Consider the following 21,151-nt stretch of genomic DNA (forward strand, 5'->3'; position numbering starts at 1 on the left):
TGCAAACTACAAACAGAGCTAGTTATACTCAGAGTTTTGTGCTTGTGTCGTTTAATGCCAGGGTAGTAATTTATTTTTCTCAGTACAGATTTCATTAGAAACTATTTCTTTTGCTTGATGCTGTACACTTCCCCCTTGCTGCATATTGCATGTAGGAATCCTGTGGCTTATAGAATTGCTTTCATRTTTTCTGTACGTACTGTCTGTGCCTGCTACTTGATGTAGATATAAACGTTACTTGACACAGTGGGGTGAATTCTCACTTGGTATGATTTAATATTCTATGTCAGTCTAGTTATAGCAGGTAGCTCTGACCCAAAATCAGCRTAACTTTTTCTTATCTTAAATGAGTTATTTCTTTAAACAGCATTTTTGGAATTACTGTTATCCATTCAGATTAATTTCTGGTGTAACTCAGTTAATCTCAGCAATACAGTTAGTGTTCCCTACCCAGACAGTGCAGTTCTAGTTGTCTATTTGTAGACTTGGAAGCAACAGTTTTTTCCATAAACTGTGATAAGCAACAAGAGAGATTTTGTTAAATGAATTGATTCTAAATTCTCCCTTGGGGATTGTCAGGCCATTGCTATTCRTTCTACAGTACCGCAGACTTATTTCACTTCAGTAATCTTTTACTCCTTGCCTATAGCAATGTAAAAGCAACAGCAAAGGCAGTCGGTCTATGTATTCATGACTTTCTTATGMGTTTATTTTCCCCAAAGTACTTACATTAATAAAGTATATTAACTACTGTAATCTGTAACTGTTCCATCATGACAATTAAAATCAGTTCCAGCTGTCATGTGTTGACAGCTGTCTTTGAAAGAGTATTCTCAGTGGAAATTAATTCCTGCAAAACTTGTTTCACTTGGTTACCTGCAGGAGCCATGTGTTGTCTGTTCTTATATGATAAGAAAAAAAGTAAGAAAGCTTCAGCATGTAGGAGGGGGCAGGATTTTCAAGCAAGCTCTGCACTTAAAAGCTAGCAACACCTTTTCAAAGATAGTTGGCACTCTAAATCTGCTGAAAATCTATCCTGTAATATTTATTACTTTCTGCTAGAATAGCTGCAGATTATGTGATTAAAAGTTATAAAGTCACCTGTGTTAATTCTGCAGGTGTTACACTTTGTAGCACTGTTTCATGTGCACGTGTATTTTTAACCGCTTTTTCTCTTTTGGAAGCAAGCAGGTAGCTTTGCTGAGATGCATTGCTCCACTTCTTATCCTTGCTTCCCTAGGTTGTAGGAGTGGATAAGACAGATCCAGCCAACAGGGGAGTCAGCATTAGTACCAAAGGAAAAACAGCTTTTCGTTTTACTGAGGTTAGAGATTTTGAACAGCTTGTGGCAAAGCTCAGGATCAAATGTGGTGCAACTTCAAGTCCACAGCGCATCGTAAATACAGAGGTAACTGCTTAGCTAATTTCGATTTCTTACTACCTATTTTCAGGAAGTTTATCTAGGTGAAGGATGAGCAACAATGTCTGCTTCCCCTCTAGATTTGATATTGATGTATTTGAAGGCTGTGTGTCAGAATCAAGCAGATATTTGCAGTTAATCCAAAGATGGGCTACCCTAATACCTGAAGTGCCTCAGATGTACAAAACTGAGGGTCTGATAAGCCAAAGACCCCTACATAGAATCATTTGGTGTAGCCTCTAAAATGACCATTGTTAAGAGTGGAGAAGCATACGGATGCTTTAAGTAGAAACCAATAGTGTATCATCAAAATCTCTACCTTGAAACTTTGATTTTTAAGGGTCAAATGACACAAGTAAGTAATATGAGCAAGACAGCTTGTTAGCAGCAGAAATGCTCAGCTGATAAGGGTACAGCCCGGTACTGGGAGACCTGAGTGATAAGCTCTGCTGCTCAAGGGCATTCAGCTTTAGACTGCCCTTGCTTGGGTTATATCTGTATTATTTTGACAAACCCTGCTGAGTGTGTAGCTCTGTTTTTAAGGTGTGGAAAAATGAAAGACTATTCTCATACAAAAAAGAACAGTGTGACCGGTAACACTGCGAAGGCATCATGTTTCAGATTATTTTACTGTATTTTCTATGATGTTTCGCAAAGCTATCATTTTTGCAAAGCAGTCCAGGTCTGTATCACTGGGTTTGAATTGCCATCAAACATTTATATGTAGTTCTTGACATTTGTGACTACCATTATTATTTTTTTGTCCTTTATTTTTTTAAGACTGCAGCTAGTTCTGACTCTGACAATCCAGTGGATTTTGATGAGGGACGATCGAAGACGGGTCAGAGGGATAACAGCAAAACTGTCAGTACAGAAGCCCTGATGACTGTCTACCATCCTCAGGATGCTGAAAATCTAGACTCTAAAATGGTAAGGAATAAATTGACTGACAGCTTTTGGAATCTACTTGGAAAGGACTTAAGTATATTCAAAAAGTATTCCAGCAAGGCTGCTGATTTCTTCTGGAGGTTTGCCAATATTCTTTCATCYGCAGACTCTGTATTTTGAGTCCACAGGGTGCTGCTTCTTGGCTTCACTCGATTTTCTGCTCATCTTGTTTAATAATGATATGCCTTATCTTTAAGGAGCAAATTCCACCAGCTCATCCACTCCCTCGGGGGAAGCAGCTGTTTGTTTTGTGATAATGAACGTGTTTTGTATCAGTCTGAATTATCACAATACAAAGTCACTACAAACTCTTTGGGAGCAAGGAGAATGTTATCAGGAAGTAGACTTCATTTTTTGTTGTTGTTGCTGCTGCTTCATTTCTGTTTACCAAAGTGATGCTCTGGAGATATATATATGTATTTATTCTCTTTGCAGCATGGTGTATTAATTTTGGTTCTCCATGATGTGTACCAGAGGGCAGAAAGGTTTTATTTTAAAATTAGTCTTAAGCAAAATTGTTATAATCAGATACAGAATTTCTGATAATTTATTCTGATAATTTATTCTGATAATTCTGATAATTCTGAGAAATGTTAGAAAATAAACCCGCTTTCTTTGTGCAGGAATGACAGGGATATGGATTTTTCAGTGCTGTTTTTTTTATTAAAAAAAACCCTTATTCTATATGTAGATTAGATTTTGCTCTGATTTGCACCAATTTTATTTTCAGATACTGATATTGCTACTAKAGCTGCTCTTTCCAGTCTATATGAATGTTATAGGGAGCAAATCTATTTCTGTCCTCTGAAACATGAAGAATTGTTTCCAGCATAATTACTGGTCTTTTGTTTTGCCTATTCACAGTTAAAAGAAAAAATGAAAGAACAGTCCTGGAACATCCTCTTTGTTGAGCGGGGACATGGTGTCAGTATGTTTCGGACAAAGAAGACTCGAGACCTGGTTGTGAGAGGGATCCCAGAGTCCTTAAGAGGAGAGCTCTGGCTGCTCTTCTCAGGTATTGTGTAACAAGCAGAATTCATTTGTTTTGCACGTTCTTGCCATATGAATGTCCTAGATACTGACTGAACGGATTCTGTCCCCCCAGAATGCTTTTTTCCTGCAGTAAATCATCTGGATATTTCTAACCAAGAACACTTCAAAATAATGGCTGAAATTATACTGTTCTACACTGATTCAAAGTAAACCTGAATTTATGTTTTTACTGCATAGTCAGATGAAAAATGCTGATAAGACTATGTGTTCTGTTCTTAAAATTCAAAGGGGCAATCAGTTTCAGCAAAGCTTCTCTAATTGCTTAAAAGAAAAAAGTATTTGTGGGACTGTTTTTAGATGCTTTGATTTAAGCTTTCTGAGATTATAGCGTTCCCAGACAAATGAAGTTTTTCTGGCAGAGAATTTAGCCTCAGCATTGGAGTCTCTTTGCTGTATTGCTTGGTACAAAGAATGAGCCTTACAGAAATTGTGGACTTACCATATATATGGGATCTCTTTACCAAGCACTGAGTGTTTTTCTGGCTTTCTTCTTTAGAATATGCCTGTATCAGAGTATTCACCAAGCAGAAATGAAAGTCCATGGATCTTCCATGGATAGTCCATGATATCCCTAAGTTTTAGATGATGTTTGGCAAAGAAATTATGGACAATATGTACAGATAATTTCAGTCTTTTGCCAAGTTTTGTTTAATGTTTTACCAGCATACAGAAAGTAAGCTATTGCATTTGTGAGAAAATTTAAGCAAAATTGTAGTTAAAAACAAAGCTTCTTAAAAATGGAACAGAGAAAAAGTAAAGTTTAAAAAAAAATTAAGCTTACAATGGAAACTGATTTAGATTTCTTCCAAGCCTTATTTTATATTGCTTTGCTGTTTGTTGTGATCACTAATGTGCTTTTTTTTAATTGTAGAGAATCATGTGGATACTTTAGCATTGACTTCTGATGATGTGCAATAAAATGTATTGGCAGGTGCTGTAAATGATATGGCATCCAACCCCGGTTATTACACTGAGTTGGTGGAAAAGTCCCTAGGGACATGCACTTTAGCTACAGATGAGATTGAACGAGATTTGTGTCGTTCCTTACCGGAGCATCCTGCTTTTCAAAGCGACACCGGAATTTCTGCACTAAGGAGAGTCCTTACAGCTTATGCATACAGGAATCCCCAAATTGGATATTGTCAGGTACATAAGTCTTGAGATGCTTAGTAGCGGTTGTCTAAACATTAGTTCATTGTAGCAGTACATTGGCACCTTATAAAATCAATACCCAAACATTTAAGCTTTCTTGCTCTGTAACTCACTTAACACTCATTTCATCCCACTGAATAACATCAACTCTCACTTTGTACTTGAATCTGCTATTAAATGTTGCCATGTCTACTGAATTTATGTCACTGTGTTTCTGCTAGACTTCTAACACTTAAAATATTATGTAGCTTAAATAATATTCTCTGCATTTGATGATACTGAGATAAGGATCTCATAGTGGATACAACTATACTTCATCCTATCAGTCTAAAGATATGTCTTTTAGAAATATGAATTCTAACATCTGGCACACTTGAGTTGTCTTTTTTACTATGTTCTCTTGTAAATGTGTCCTTTCCTGTTTAACCACCGCAGGCAATGAATATTTTGACATCAGTACTTCTGCTGTATGCTAAGGAGGAGGAAGCCTTCTGGCTGTTGGTTGCTGTCTGCGAAAGAATGCTACCTGATTATTTCAATCGCCGAATTATTGGTAATATCCCTCTGTCTTTTTATCTACCTAGAATTGAATAGAAATGATCATTGATTGAGAGTGAGTGTTAAGGAATGGCCTGAAGCCTGAACATTGGAGAGAAACTTTGGATAATAATTCAGTATTGTAAAGCAGAAAATGGGAATAAGAGAACATCCCTAGGCCCTTCTTAACCATGAATGGATGTGGCTTTCACATATTGTCATTGCTGTATGAGTGACTGCAGAGGAAATGCAAGACTTTAGACTGTTACACTCTTGAGATTTTATCTGAAATTCAAACTACTAATTTGAAACACAGACCACTTAAAGGAAAAGTAGCTGTTCTATGATTCGTGCTTAATCTTTGATCCAGTACTTGGTGTTTGCAGATGTGTATGCTAGGAGAAAATTGCACATGAAATGTCTCTCTCACTGCAGAGAGGGTTTGTCATCTTTCAGGAGAGTCATCATCAGTAGCCATGCACCCACAGAAGTCCTAACATATTTCACAGCATGCAGTGAGGCTCTGCACTGTGCATCGAGTGCACGAGTGCCAGCACAGGGGATGCAGCTGATGATGCCATGTAGTGAGACCTGTGTTTTTATAACCAAATTGCAGTAGGACAAGGTTTCTTTTTCTGGCCAGCATTCTTAGAAATGTGTGCTTCTCTGTATTAAGGTCTGGGTGGTGGTTTTGTTGTCCTCTCCCTGCAGGTGCCTTGGTAGATCAGGCAGTGTTTGAGGAGCTCATCAGGGTTCATCTGCCTCAGTTGACAGATCACATGACGGACATGACATTTTTCTCCTCGGTCTCTCTCTCCTGGTTCCTTACCCTTTTTATCAGTGTGCTGCCTATTGAAAGTGCAGTCAATGTGGTGGACTGTTTCTTCTATGATGGAATAAAGGCAATCTTGCAACTTGGCCTCACAGTGCTGGACTACAACATTGAAAAGTTGCTGACTTGTAAGGATGATGCAGAAGCAGTGACTGTGCTCAACAGGTATCAATGTCACTATTATTTCTATAGGCAATATAGCTATAGATGTGTCATTGTGGGGGCAGCTGAGAAGACATCTGGCCAAGACTTCCAGAGGCTTCTAAGGAACTGGGTTTTCATTTCAGGCTGAAATTCTGTGGTTTTTTTTTTTTTTTTTTTTTTTAATATTACTTATTGAAGGGGCTTTCCTTAATGACCAGGTCATCTAGAGGATGATAGATTTTTTTTTGAGCACTCTCGACATCAGCTTACTAACAACTTCCACAATTCTGTTTTTGTAGCTTGGACTACTACTTCCTGTGTTACTGATAATAAATATGGGGCAAAAACTGTTGGGGACAATCATGAGCATGCATGATAAGTAAAATGAGCATAATATTGGCTTCGCTGCCTTCCTCAGTTGTTTCTGCTGCTGCTGTGATTGTGCGTCATTGAATATTAGAATAGCAAACACGATGCTGAGACTGTGCCATATGAGTCACAAGTTCTAAGTATTGTACACTAATAGTAAGAATTTCCTTTTAGCCAGGCTTTAAAATATTGCATGTTTCAACAAGAGCTCTTGAATTATAGAGTAAAATGTATTTTTTATTTTAAGAGACCATGCACCCACTTGGTTATTGTAAAATCTAATTGTGCTAATTTAAAATTTTTACCATTTAAAAACGCACCAGTAGTAAATGCACTTTCAGCCAGTTTAAATGCCATAAAATTTATAGTATGAAAGGAGAGTGGAATTTAGTTTTCTCTTGGTCCAAACTCTTAGAACCTTGTAAATTCCTTCTGAACTGTTACTTGCAGCATTTTTCTACTTGTAGCACTCCTGTTGCACAGTTAACCCCTCTAGCAGCATTCTAGCATATTTTTTAAGAGCTAATTAACAGCAGTTTGCTTCTCCTCAAGACTAAGGAAGCTATTTCTCAGTAGAACTCAGCACTGCTTAGTATTGCTCTCTTTCTGTTCCTTAGTGTTGGCAAAGGCATTGGATGACCTCCATAATGGGACTCTCTGGGTTTTTGGTGCATGTGTGATGAGTAGGTGCTATGAGGCCTGTCTTGGCTGCTGCACCTGAGAAAACTAAGATTGCAAGGGACCTCCAAAAGTCCCTAGTCCAGGTTCATACTTAAAAAAAGAACCATTACCAGCACTAGATCACATCAGCCATGTTGCTGTCTAGCTGGGTCTTGAAAACTGCCAGGGTTTTAGGCTCCACAGCATTCTCTGGGTAGCCAGTTCCAGGTTTGCCCATTTGTGGTTCTGTTGCAGCAGACGTGCGCTACTCARGCTAAGCTTCATGCTGGCTTTTTCCCATAGCCAACTTTTCACTGCTGATGTGAAAAGTTTTGTTAAACCAGGACTTGCTAATTCTTGCTGTGCTTGCTTCATGCAGGTTTTTTGACAGTGTCACCAACAAAGACAGTCCTTTGCCTCCCACTGTGCAGCAGGGCTCCAACCTCAGCAGTGCAAAGAGTGACCACCCAAAAGTGGACATTACTGATTTGATCCGAGAGTCAAACGAAGTACGTGTTCTTATTGTGGGTATGTTTTCCCATCACACACAATGTTTGCAGTTCATGGGCTACCTTAAAATCCTGCAGCTGCATTGCAATAGAGGACGAGAAGAGAACTAGAGGAGTAGAAGGCTCCCCTAAGCTAGCATAGATTGGGCGCTGTAATTTGCTGATTACTGAAACTGAAAACCCTGAAAACCTTGCAGGTTAGGCTATGGGGTAGATTTGTTTTTGTTCTGATAGATTTTTTTTTTTAATTGCCTGAAATGTACTTGATAGGCTGCTTCAGAGGGGAGTTTCTTGGATTCTTCATAGCTCCTGTGCTGGTATCCCTCATYCACTGTTTCAGTCTCTGTACACTGCCACCTAAATGACAAACTGAAGGTACAGGAGAGGCAGCCTTGGCTGTTACTAATTTGKGACTGCTTGCTGCCTGCTGCAGAGAGTGGTAATGTTTGACATAGCAGCCAAAGCAGGAAACTGGATGTTCTAGAGAAGTTTATTGTTCAGAGGAAATGGACATTTTGAGATGTACTAAGTGGGGAAAAAAAAGCCAGTTAAATATTTTACCACTTCCTTCCAAATTATAAATTTAGTTTCTGTAGCATYTATCTTTTGCAGCTCTACATTGGGGAAGAAATAACTTTATTAGGAAGGGCAAAACCTTCTCTGCAGTGTTGGGATGATCATATAAAACATCTGTGCTTCTGCAGTCTTGTTTCACAAGAGTATTCTGCCAATCAGTTATATTTGTAAAACACTTTAAGATCCTGTAAGACAAATGTCACGTTCTTATGGGCCTTTCTTGTCACGGTGAAACTGCCTGATAATGACAGAGGATGGTTCAGGTTAAAGAATAGAGGTGATCAAGAATGCAGAGTTGTGTTGCTTTTTGAAGTGAAAGCTGAGTCTTTAACGAACATGGAATCATTACTAAAAGACCAGAGAAGAATCATTACTAAAAGACCAGAGAATGCAAAAAAAAAAAACCTCAGCCCTCTTGGTTCTGCCTTTATAGCTAGGTTGTTGGCCCAAGTAAGTAGCCTGTAATTTGATTTGTTTTTTAAACATTGTGTCCTTGAACCTGATATTTCTCACTCCCAAGCTGGCAAGTCCTGTTCTTAGTCCTATATCCCCATTTCTAACTTGTGGCCCCTCTTCTGSCTGCAAATTTTATTTCCTCAGTTGAAATGAATTTCTGTACATCTCTTAAGTGTCACAACCTCTTGTTGGGGAAGTCTTGATACAAAGTAAGAGTCAATTTGTCATTTCCCATTTTGACCAGACAGTTCATTTCAACATTTCAACGTAATTTTGTTTTAGCAATAGTTTTTTTTTTTTTTTCCTCCCTATCACTGTGGAATGAAAATAAATTTCAAAATGTGAGTATTGCTGCAAAGGAATTGTCATCTCACAGATAGGTCTAGTTGCTAATTGTGAATGAGTGGACAGAGATATTCCGTGTGATCCTGTTGCTTMACATGGCTGTTAGGAAGATAAATGAGATAAAGTGAAAAGATATGGAGTCAAATTTCAAATTATGTCCTACTTATGGCTGTAAGATTCAATCTTTTAYAACCTAATCTAGTATGAAGACCATGTTTAACTACTGAATGGAAAAACATGTAGCTTTTAATTTACTAATTTACGATTAGATTATACTTCTTGTTTTATATTCTTGCTGAGACCATTGCACAATATCAATGCCCAGACCAGTGAAAGAGCTATGACTCAGAGGTGCAGTTTCTGCAGTTTCTGCCCTGCTTCCTTTTTTGTTTTATTTTTTTTTCCCTCCAGGAATGAAATATACTGCTGGTGGTCTTAACAGAAACATAGAAATTCTAGAAAAGAATTCCAGGAGTCATGTAGTTGAATTCTCTGCCAAGAGTAAAACTACATCATCATTGAAAAATATGCTAACTCTTTCTTAAAACTTTCTAGAAAAGAGAACTTGCAACAACTTTAGCCTGTGGTAGTGTTTATCTACCTTCAGTCTGAAAATACCATAATATTCACTGTAATTCGCTTGGAGTGTAGCATTCTGATATCCAACATAACTCCCCCTGGGATAGTCATGAAGCTGATTTGCTTTTCCAAGCCACTGCAGAAAACCAATTGCAGTTGGGTAGAGAGGCAACACGGTGTAAGGTCCCTTTCTTTGCTTTCTTGACCACACTGAACTGCTTCAGAATTTCTCTTCTCTCTCCATCATCCTTTGAAACATTTGCCCTTTTAAGAGTTGCCCTGTGTAGTCAATGGAAGCAAGATAGACCTGTCTGCTTAGATGTGCGTAGTGGCAGTGGATTTCACAAATGTGTGCTTCCTTTTCYGTAGAGGTACGGCGATATTCGATACGAGGATGTTGAGAGCATGCGCAGCAGGAACAGGCTTTATGTGATCCAGACATTAGAAGCTACAACCAAGCATAATGTGGTGAGTGTCTTGAGAGAGCTCAAGCCTTTCCTCTGATAAAATTCCTCCTTTTTGAGAAAATTCAGAGATGAGCTGCATTTTCTAAGGCCAATTAAATCATTTTATAGGTTTCAATCGTTCTCATCTGCAGGGTGTCTTAAGTGAGGCCTGTGATGCTTTCAATCTGTAAATCACAGCATGACCTTCTGCTCTTGTTACAAGTAACATCACAGGAGCTTCTAAAGGCCAGTATCTCTCTTGGCACTCTGCATTAATTGGAAAAGACTGACCTATATTTCTGTTAGCTATTGTTAAATTATTAATGCATTTCTCTTAGAGACATAAAGCCCTCTGAAAGGTCCATAGTGCTCTAAAGAGTGATCATAAATGCCACTGAAGAAACAATTTTACAACAGTTTAACAAAGCTTGTTTCTTCTGTCTGTGCTGTATGTTGCTGTCCTCTAATATATATGTGGTGTGGTGACTCTGTAGCTGCCATCATCCTTAAAGTTCAGACTCCTAAAAGAAGGAGCAAGGATCTTCCTTTGTTTGCCTGTTTTCTTCTATTTTGTTTTATAAAACGTACTTATTGTGAAGATGGATCCTGGTCTTGTAGCTAAATTTGATCTTCAAAGTTGAAGGTTTTTTTCTTCGTTAAAGAAATTGGAATTCAGTTTCACTGGTAAGGGCTGAATGTGTGTTAGTGTTTTATTAAAGAAGCTGTATGTTGCGTTGTAATTTGATTTTGTCTCTTTCATGTCAGTGTAGGCTCAATGTATGCAAATAATGTAAATTGYATTAAGCCTCCTTTTCCGTGAAGAAATTATTTTTTTCCAGCCGTCTTCTGATTGCTTTTAAAAATAGAGATTCTCTTCTTTCTTCTAGTTGTAACATGCCAAAACTTCATTTTTAGTGTCGTCCAGAACTTTATTCTACAGGATTATTCCAAAGATGTCATCATTTAGTTAATTTTCTCTTCATTTTGCTTCAGCTGCGTGTTGTGTCCCAGGATGTAAAATTCAGTCCCAGTGACCTTGAAGAGCTTTATGAATTATTCAAGGTAACGTGCTCTTTTCCTGATTTATCAAATACCCCTCTAATGTCAGACTGTAGTATTAGTGTATAACAATTCTAACAATTCCAGGCGAAAGCTAAATTCAACAGGTATGTTTTGCATGGCAACTTGGAATCAAGTGGCATAATTAACATCCCACAGCTTTCACCCCAGGAGATAATTGCCCTTTCATAGCATCTAACATTTTGCCTTTCCTTTGCAGAGGGAGCACTTTCTTTCCTGTTACTGGAATGTGAACAGTCCTGTCTTGCAACACCATGATGCCAGTCTGCCATATCTGGACCAGTATCGGATTGACTGCCAGCAATTCAGGGTTCTCTGTCACCTCTTGAGTCCATGGTCGCATTGTGCCAACAGAGACTCGCTTGCACTGTGGATATTCAGGCTTACGGATGAGAACTCTGACGGCCTTATAAATTTCAAACAATTTGCCTGTGTTCTTGGTATGAAAACAGTGCTTATTTAGCACCTTGACAAGGGAGCTCTGTCCTGGGTGGAGTCCTGGAAATGCTTCTGTGTATCTTCTTCCATGCTGTATCTGAGGAACTTAAGGAGGCTAGTCTCTTAAACTAGGGTTGAAACAGTTTTGTCTTTATTGTATAGTATTAAATGCAAAGATTAAATGCACCTCAGATGCTCRGAATATGTTAAGTTTAAGCATAGAYGTTACATTTTTAGGTGGATGATAAGAGCTTTTAATGGGAGAACTGTACTCTTGTTGGTTTGCTTGTCTGTCTATGACATGAAATGGCTAACATCAGGCTTCGTAAATCAGTTTTTTTTTTTGAAATGTAAATCCTGTAAATCCCCCTGAGATTATATTTTAAAATGATTTTACCATCAAAATAGCAGAAAGTTAGGAAATAGTACAACCCTATTGCCCAAACTTTTGTGGTTGATGATAAATTCTTCCTCACACTGTGAACTACCTCATATGCAGATCGTGCAAGATAACCAAGGTTATCTTATTTTCAAAGTGCTGTTGTGCAGGAAGCAAAAATATAAGAGAAAAAACTGAGAAGACGTTAGTGATATCTATATATAGATAGATATAGATATATATAGCCTGCTGTGGCTTCATTTTAGTGAGTGATAGACATTGTTCTATGCTCTGGATGTACTTTCTTCTGTAACCAAGGTTTTAGTTCATGACAGAAGATGTGTTATGGTTTGTTAAAAAGCCACACTTCTGTGTTTCTCTAGATGTTCAGACATAGTTAACAATAGGATAGTGTGGTGCAATGTTGTAAAGCAGTGTAGACAAACCCCAGGTTCAGCTGCAGGGGTGTTGCCACCCTTATCCTTCATCTCTAATTGTATGCAGAGTAAGATAAGACATATATCCAGTTGCAATTGTTTAGGTTAACAGGGTGTTTTAAAGTTTGGTCCAGCTGATCAGACTGTCTTGCCTCTCTCCTGTAACAGATATCATGTATAATGGAAGTTTCACTGAGAAACTCAAGCTGCTTTTTAAGTTACACATCCCTCCAGGTAAGTGAGAAGCATTGGTGTTTGGTGAGGGCTGTTTCTGTTTTTCAGCTTTACCTTCCTGTTGTCATTGTCCCTGGTTACAGTACTATCCCATAGCTGTAATACAGATGTATGTTCCTTCTAAAGTAATGTACACTTTGAGAACTTAATTTGCTCAAACAGCATTTATGCTTTGTTCATAGGGACAATAAGGCTGTACAAAGCTTTTGTCTGTACTAAGCCATGAAAGCAATTTGTTAATTTTATTGCAGCATTTACTGAAGTAGAGTCTCTAAGCCCTTCTAAAGGTGGTGATCTTTCGAAAGAAGAACTGATCCACTTCAGCCAGCTCAGTGGTAAGTTCTAAAATGTTTGATTATGCACACGTCAGAAGGTTTCTCTTAATTATTGTGTGCTGAAGATGGAGAACTTCTCTGAAAGCCTTCAAAAATTATTTCAAAATCAGCTCTTCCAGCAAATCATGTCGCTGTTGACATGAATTCTATGTGGCAATCTTCTCTAGGTAGTTATATTTGCAAACACAGTAGTGTAGAATTTCTTTGTGGATAGGCATTCTTTTTTTAAAAGCAATTCTTCTTTAACAGTATGTGGTTTAATTTTTATTTATAAACATACAAACTGTATGTGGTAGCAGGTCATCTCAATACCACAATACAAASAACTGCAGTCCTTGCCCTGAATTGCTTATGTCTGATGATAGAATACAAAAAACACAAGCATTTATGTGGAAATAAGATGATACATTTGGCCAATATTTTTCATCCTAGCTGGCAACTTTTCTGTTGCCATGCTTTCTTTGTTGAAGTGCTAGCTGTTTTCTTTCTGCATTCAAGGTATAAAGACATATTTCCTGCCTTAAGGATTTTAATATCCTGGTTCATAATTATATTTACAGAGTTGATAAAGTGTTCTTTTTGGAAAGCTGTGCCTTTGTATTTGCTTGGAGGGGAAATYTTTTTCATATTTTCTATAAATTATCTGAAAGTAGCATGTCTGTAATATGGGAATGTTTTCACCTACAGTTCAACATACAGCCATGAGCATTATCAGACCATTATCAGGATTATCCACTTGATGATTTATTTGATTGCAATGTCTGTTGAGATCTCCAGCCTCACTGTGGCTCATGGTGTTTGTTCCTATTGTGCAGTTGTACAATATGAAGTGTACAGATCTGACCACGCAGTTTCTTCTCGGCTTAATCTATGTTGAGTACAGGGGTCCATAAGGGTCTTGCTCCTTAACCAAGCAATTTCTGATAGAAATAAATGAAGCATTTGCTTTTTCCTTCTTAAAGAAATAACACATTGTTTTTCTCCTCGCAAACTGCAGTCTCATCTACTGTGGATAGTCTTGAAAGTGATGCTTTGAAGAGCAGCCCAGAGAAAGGTAAAGAATCCTGGAGACAATTGGTAACCATGTGTTTTGGGGGGAGAGGAGCTGAGAAASTGTGTGTTGAGGAAGTTTAATAATTAATATCATGCTATCTTGTGTGATCTTAAGCATAATACTAATGTAATTCCCTCTTTTATAACTGTATTTATGAATGGTACTGAGGGCACCAGTTCTTTTGCTTGTTTGCCTATCATCCCTCAGGGAGAGGTCTTAGCTCATGTTTGCGCTTTTTTGCTTTTTTGGTCAACTAGGGAAGGGGAAGGTTGATATTCAGGCATATCTGAAGCAGTGGCAAGATGAACTTCTTAAAAAAGAAGAAAATATTAAGGATCTGCCAAGGATGAATCAGGTAAAACTGCCTATGTCTTTATCTTTCACAAAACAGTTTTTGTTTGCTGTTTATTTTTTAAGTCCTGTTTGTAGTTTTCCAAAAGACTTGTAGTACTCCTTAATTTTCAGACCTTCAATTTAATCATTAGATTGTATTTTTTGAACTAATGTAAGTTGACATAGAAAGGAATTTTCAGACATACCTCAGTTTATCAAGGCTAGCCCAGGTCTCTGTCTTCATCAAAGATGCTGTTCTATTAGACACCTAGGGGCAGCGTTCTGGGGTAGAAAGCTGTGAAGCAGCTGAGCTGGGCTGCTGTTTTCTGAATAGTTTCGTTTCTCTTTCTGCAGTCACAGTTCATCCAGTTCTCAAAAACCCTGTACAATCTGTTCCACGGGGACCCCGAGGAGGAGCTGCTCTATCGGGCTATAGCCGTGGTCACCAGCCTCCTACTGAAAATGGAAGAAGTTGGCAGAAGACTCCAGAGCCCAGCGTCGCCGCTCACTAGTCCAGCTGCTGCTCMTGAGGTGCCTGCTAAAGTCCCAAGCCCAGGGCAGGAGGAAAGCAGCTCTGAGCAGGCTGAAGGCAGTAGAGCTCAGAGTTCAAGAGGAGACCACGAGTGGTCTTTTGCCTTTGAACAGATTCTGGCATCCTTGTTGAATGAGCCAGCCTTTGTGAGATTTTTTGAGAAACCACATGAGATAAAAGCTAAAATAGAGAGTGCTAGAATGTTACAATTAAAAGCAAGAAGCAGAGTGTAATTTTCTTCTCCTTTGCACTCTGCATTAGCAACATAAAGCACTTAGAAATGAAGATTTCTATCTAGTCAATTRAGTGAGGAGTTTACATAGGGAATAGAATTTCAAGAGTTAACTTTAAGTATCAGATACCAGTACACTTTTATGTAAATAAAGATAGTTTCAAGCACAATCACTTTCTTGCATTGTTCATACGTTTCAGTCCTAAAAGGACTGAAGAAAAAACTATTTTTACCGTGTTATTAAAATATGCAACATTGCTAGGAAATAATAGCTGTGATCTATGAGTGGCACTAGGACAAACCTTTCTGAATGACAGCTCTTGCACTGGATGCTGTCCAGGCTCATTTCTATTATTGCRATGAATGTAAAAACTACCACCCATTTTCACTTGAAATGAATAATGGCAGCCAAGATACTGATTTTTGGATTAGTTGAAATAGTTGTTTCTAAACCTGTGTGTGGACTGGAGTTCAAAGCAGGGTGAAGACCAAACATGAAGGCTCTGAAATGGAGGCTGCGTTRGTTAGGGAAGGAGGTTGATGGGCACTCGATTCTCTTGCTCCCATGTTACAGAAGGGCCTGGACTGCTGCAGATCCCAACAGTCTTTCCTTACCAGCAGTTTGTGGACTGCATTCTCCCAGCTTACATACTTATTTTTTTGCAATCTGGCCCTTAGCTAATGCCCTTGCATTTAGTTTCCTACTTTTCTAGCTAGATGTGAGTTACTATTTCCCATTTACCTACCCATCCTCTTAAAACACAAGCGAAAAAGGTTCAGTCATTTCATGTTCAAGGCTGGTGTAGATTGAAAATCCAGGTTGAAATCAGGGGAAAGCAGTGGATAAATGTTTCTCATCTCACTACAGTGATTGTTGTACATCTTGCAAGAGGGGACGTTGTTGGCTCCTCAGGAACGTGTTGATAAAATGTATGGTTTTGCTGTGTGTTTTTTCTAGTGTTCGCATAGCACAGGAACAGAATCATTTTTTGCTGTTTCCCCTTKAGCTGAACACTGACTGTGAAGCTGCTTGTGGACAGGTTGTAGTTGCTCCTTTGTCTCCTCTTAGTCTGCCCCTCAGTCTTGTAATTGTTCCCTGCCTTCTGTAGTGCTCTGGATCATTGCTGTGGTTATATTTTATATATGCTAGGACTAATGGCAGCAACAAAATCTGGCATCTGGATTGGGATTTTTAATATATGTAAAATGATCTAGTGAACAACTTATGAAGGCAAGCTCAAGCACTTTTAATGCGGATAAAAGCTGTTAATGCTCAAGTACCTTGAGCCTTAGGAGGCTTGTGCTAGAGAGGGGGTGTTCAGAGAAAGTCCTTGTATTTTTATTACAAAAGAGAGTAAACTGGGCATCTCTGCTGACCTTAAAATGGGTTAAAATGGGTCTTTCTAAAGGCTATGTGACAATCTTTACGCAAAACAGCATTATTTTTATAAGGTATTTTTTTACAGAAGGGAATGGGGATGGGAATACTGAATGTTGGATGCCTGTTTTGCAATACTAAAATGCATGAGGAATATAATTAAAAGCCCACTTGTGTTGCAGGCAGTTGTTGAAAAGCCRTCATTGAAATGGATATTAAAGTTCCAGTGCTGCTTCTAAAGAAGAGTTTTGATTAACAGCAGTGAATGTATGAATCATTTTCCATACTCCTGCACTCTGCACTCAGGAATTTAATGTAAGACAAGGTTTTATTGAACAAAGAGTAATTTCAAATAATATATCATATATTTGAGGAATGAGGCAGCTTTCTTCAGAAGCCTTCATAAATAGTCGTGCTTGATGCAACACGCCTGCCTTGTCTATTTATGCAGAAAGTATACAAAATTATCCATTCATATGTATGTTTCTAAGGCAAAGTACGACACTACTGTGATAGATGATGAAAAAAACAGTGAGTACTTTGAGTTATAACGTTGTTTGAAAGTACAAAGCAGATAATACTGATGTTCTAGTCCAGGACTCAATCAGATAAGGTTTGCTCAGTGAGTAATTCTTAGGTTAAGCAATTATGCTGCAACTAATGTCATKCCTTGAAAATAGATGCAGCCACTCCTACCAAAAGCTTCTGTAGGATCGTTGAGGATGTTGTTAATTGCAAGGTGACCTCAAAGATATCTAGTATTTGCCAAGTAATGCATTACAGAGACCTGAAATTCATAGAACTYGGTGGCTTTTTTTTTTCATGGAGAACAAAGATGCTTGGAAAAAAATAGTTATATGCAGGTTAAAATAAAAATACAAAAGCTGTATTGCTGGAACCTGCAAAATATATTCAGCTTGTGCTATTACTTGGTGTGGTTATGTAAAACTGAGTACCTTTTTAAAATATCAGTTTTCATCAATATCAACCCAAGAGAGGGGAGAGCCCTTACCAATTTTATAGTTTTTTTCCAGAATCGTTATATCTATTTGTAAACAGAAAAGTACCAGCATAAATGTATTTTTACAAAGTATATATAAGGTGAAAAGCTTGGCTGTTTAGGGGAACACTGAAGTTTATTAGCTGCATGGATTTTTCTATTCAACTTTATATCTCTTTGCCCCTTCCACAAAATGTAATATCTATCTAAGTCTATTTAAATCTCTRTGTCTATTTAAATCCTTCCTGTAATATGTCTGCAGGTTGATGCACCAAAATTAGTGTCCCATCTAGCAGGGCAGAGGTTGGAGGAAAGCTGCTCGGGTGACTGCCTGTAGGGCAGGTTCTTGCCTCTTTGTGCCATGGATCATGGTCTGATCTCCTGGGGAGCCCTTGAGGTAGGAAATCCTGGCTGGAGCCAAGCACTGTGACACGTGGGTGTTTGCTGGGCTGCTACCCTGGCTTGTCACGATGTACTGAAGTTGAGGGACACTCTTGCTTTGGAGAACAACTTAAGGACTAGTGTATGGCTTTTCTACTCTTCCTATGGTGCACATAGCCTTGCCAACAGGTACATGTAGGCGCGTTTGGGAAGGTGGAGGCTAAAGCAACAGAAGCTCTTTCCCTGTCTCCAGTCCCAAAGGAGGATACTTCAACTTCATGACTCTCGTTTCAAGTTCTGCRGGGTCAGGGCAGGGAGCTTCATGTTTTATGGCTCTCTGAACGTCCCAGCGATGCAGAGATGAACCCAGAATCACATCCTATTGCATGAGGGCACTGGGTGAGCAAACATCTGTTGCAAGAGGTCAGCTCTCCGTATAGCTTGGAATTAAGCAGAAGTGCCAGCAAAGACTTTGGGCAGTTGCAGGGTGTCTGGCCTAGGCTGACTCAGCCCCTTCCTATGGAGGAACTTTCCCATGAAATTGCAACGTTAAGATTTTAGAAGTGTTTGGGGAATTTGGGAGGGCTCATGCTCTAATAGGAAGTGTGGTTAATGACTATTGCTGTATCATTCCACTTGGCTGCCTGCATTGCTGCTTTCTGCAACAAGAAAACAAGCGTGTTGGCCTGAAGTGCCGGAGGGCACGTTGGGTGGAATGAGCAAGTTGGGAGCAACCTGTTCCTGACAAGATTTCCTCTGCAAACCAAGGACTAGGGGACAGTGTTTTCATAAAGTTATCTGCTTTTTTTTTTGCGTGTATATGTGTGTGGGGGGGGGCCAGTATAATAAATGTATGTTCATGAGTACAAAACTGACTACACTATAGATTGCTGACACTACTGATGCTGTTTCTGCAGCATTTAAGTGGAACTGCCTCCTGCAGCGGTGCCCAGGGAGGGTGGGCAGCTATGGCAGGGCTGTTCTGTCCAGAAACAGTAGCTCTTGCTGCATATTACACCGGCCCTTCTAGTGGCCGGACCATTGTTATTGTTGCTATGCACATAAAATGCATTTTTTCAACCCAATTGTTATCCCAAGGGAATGGCCAGCAGAGCCCTGGTGGTGTTCCCTGTCGCTTGCAAACCAGAAAGGGACTGTCGGTGGCCCCAAGAACTGGGTGGTGGCAGCTCTGGCCACCATCAGGAGCCATCTGCTGACTCCCATTGTCCATGACATCCCGCTCAGAGGTGTCTTGAATCCTTCAGTGCACGAACAGCTCAATGGAAATAGAAGTCTCCTCCACCCTGGAGAGAGCACCGCTCATGTTCAGTCCTAGGCGTTTCCTGGGCCTTGCAGTGATCTCTGCTGTGTGGTTTAGCAAAGCACTCTGCTTCAATCCGGAGAGGCCACCCGCCCATCACTCTGTATAAGAACATACAGATTGTTTACAGGCGTCTGCTATACGTTACTTCAACTTGAAAGTTTCTCATCTGGTTATACTATACAAAATTCTTGCCTGTGATTGCCATTGATGGAGTATTCAAAAGCATTGGTCATGTTCTTTCCAAAGCAAGTCGGTCCTTTCCAAAGCAAGGCTCAAGCCATTTAAAAACATTCAGGGACTCCAATCCTCCCCAGAATGGAGGGGAAACTAAAATAAGAGACCAAATTTTGGCATCGGGCACACAACCTGACTCAGGGACTGAGGTGGCTGCTAGCCCAGGAAAAATAGCCCAAGTCAGGCTGATCTTTGTAATCAAGGTGACCCCTGTAGCGTCCAGACATATCTACACTACCTCTGATGTTCTACCCAATTTGTGAGTTCCCCTGCTGTTTGTGGTGCTGGGCATGGAAATCCCAGCCTCAATCTTGAGCCCTCATGGGGTGCCCATCTCTCCCCATGTGTTTGTAAGAGCTTTTGTACCTCCTAGAGARGCAGGGGCAGGTTCTGATCCCCAGACTGACTCACGCGGCTTAGCAAAAAACAACAACATTGCAGAGCAGGTTAGAGGTCTTATATATATGCTTTTATTTTTATTTATTTTATTTTATTTTATTGGAAAATACTATGTACAATCTGTTTAAAGCTTGTCAAAATGCACGGGCTGCCATCCAATGGAGCTGTGCAGGAACATAGATTCAAGACAATAAAAATCTTAGCTGTTCCTCTTCGTAAGACACTTCCTTTTTTCCCATTACAAAATAACTTTTAAGAATAGTAACATTTATAAACGTATCTATATTTGACTTCATATAAAATAAACCAAGATTCATAGACAATTCTAAAGTATTTGTTTTGTTTTCTTCTTTTTACGTGAGTTATGTTACAATATGTACAGTAACTTTTCACTGTGTTTGTCAAACCAGCCTGATTATATCCACCAGGCTTTAGCTTATATGTACAAATACGCTAAAAGTGCAAGACTTTATTAAAGCTGCCTGTGTTTTCAGAGGTCTGGAATTGTGTGGCCTGTATAGATGTGTGGAAATACACACATATCTATAGTAAAAACACACATAGATGTATGTATACAGGTGTTTGTGTGCTAGAAAGCTTCTCAACATTAACGRCTAAGAGGTCTACACTGACACTGGAGCCAAATCCCTGCCGTGGGAGGCATCTGCCGCGGTCCTCCCGTCTCCTTGTGACCAAYGGGCCAAACTTGTGTTCTCTGGAAAGCACCTGGTTCACCCAGGGGGAACCAAACCCCCCCCCAGCACCCCCAATTCCAAATAGGTCCCAAAAACACAGGGCAGATCTAACACCGAGGTAAACAAATACAAATCAACCTGAATAAAGAGCTGGCTTTAGTTGGGGAAGAGGTGAGCGAGAGCTTAAGGCCAAAATCCCACGGCCCTGCTTCAGTCTCCCCYCAGCCTGCAGACGGACCGAGCAGGCCCCTGGAAAAGGGATGCGGGATTTTTCCCTCCAGCGGGAGTCGGAGCCACGTGGGCTGCCGGCGGGAGGCGTCAGGATCAAGGAGACGGGGAATGCAGCGGCAGGAAGGGGCGCGTGATAAAGTGCATGGGTAATAGTCCCTCGTTTTTTAGCAAGGCCAGCTTAACATGTAAACATTCCTAGAGCCAACCCTGCAGATCTGCTGTGCTCCTTGCAAGGCCCTGCGTCCCACCACGCTGCAAACCCCAGCCCCAAACCCCAACCCTGGCYAAGCCGCCCGCCTTGGCTGCCTCCCTGCCCGGCCCCGTTTGAAAACCAGCCTAGAGCTGCCCCTTCCCCACCCTGAAATGCATCAGATTGACACACGGCAGGAGCCGGGCTCATTTACAGCAAAAACTGGGCTGCAAAATGGT

The 21,151-nt window shown here is 39.8% G+C and overlaps 1 protein-coding gene across 5 annotated transcripts in view; it reads left to right on the forward strand.

The window, feature by feature from the left end:
• TBC1D8B (TBC1 domain family member 8B) overlaps window positions 1–17,171 on the forward strand; it is a 29,806-nt gene extending 12,635 nt beyond the window's left edge. For 4 of the 5 annotated variants that reach the window (XM_026038919.1, XM_026038916.1, XM_026038917.1 and 1 more), the window contains 15 exons: window positions 1,241–1,408; window positions 2,201–2,350; window positions 3,233–3,383; window positions 4,353–4,567; window positions 5,009–5,126; window positions 5,822–6,107; window positions 7,495–7,624; window positions 9,950–10,048; window positions 11,020–11,088; window positions 11,306–11,546; window positions 12,529–12,594; window positions 12,846–12,929; window positions 13,927–13,983; window positions 14,241–14,338; window positions 14,671–17,171. In XM_026038919.1, the coding sequence (XP_025894704.1) occupies window positions 1,241–1,408; window positions 2,201–2,350; window positions 3,233–3,383; window positions 4,353–4,567; window positions 5,009–5,126; window positions 5,822–6,107; window positions 7,495–7,624; window positions 9,950–10,048; window positions 11,020–11,088; window positions 11,306–11,546; window positions 12,529–12,594; window positions 12,846–12,929; window positions 13,927–13,983; window positions 14,241–14,338; window positions 14,671–15,081 (2,343 nt within the window). In that variant the 3' untranslated portion in view covers window positions 15,082–17,171. Of the gene's footprint in view, window positions 1–1,240; window positions 1,409–2,200; window positions 2,351–3,232; window positions 3,384–4,352; window positions 4,568–5,008; window positions 5,127–5,821; window positions 6,108–7,494; window positions 7,625–9,949; window positions 10,049–11,019; window positions 11,089–11,305; window positions 11,547–12,528; window positions 12,595–12,845; window positions 12,930–13,926; window positions 13,984–14,240; window positions 14,339–14,670 lie in introns of those variants that run through there. The other variant, XM_026038920.1, reaches the window with a different exon arrangement.
• The last annotated feature ends 3,980 nt before the right edge of the window (window positions 17,172–21,151 follow it).

This window comes from Nothoprocta perdicaria, unplaced genomic scaffold, assembly GCF_003342845.1.
Source record: "Nothoprocta perdicaria isolate Ctin4 unplaced genomic scaffold, notPer1 scaffold_22, whole genome shotgun sequence".
Lineage (NCBI taxonomy): Eukaryota > Metazoa > Chordata > Aves > Tinamiformes > Tinamidae > Nothoprocta > Nothoprocta perdicaria.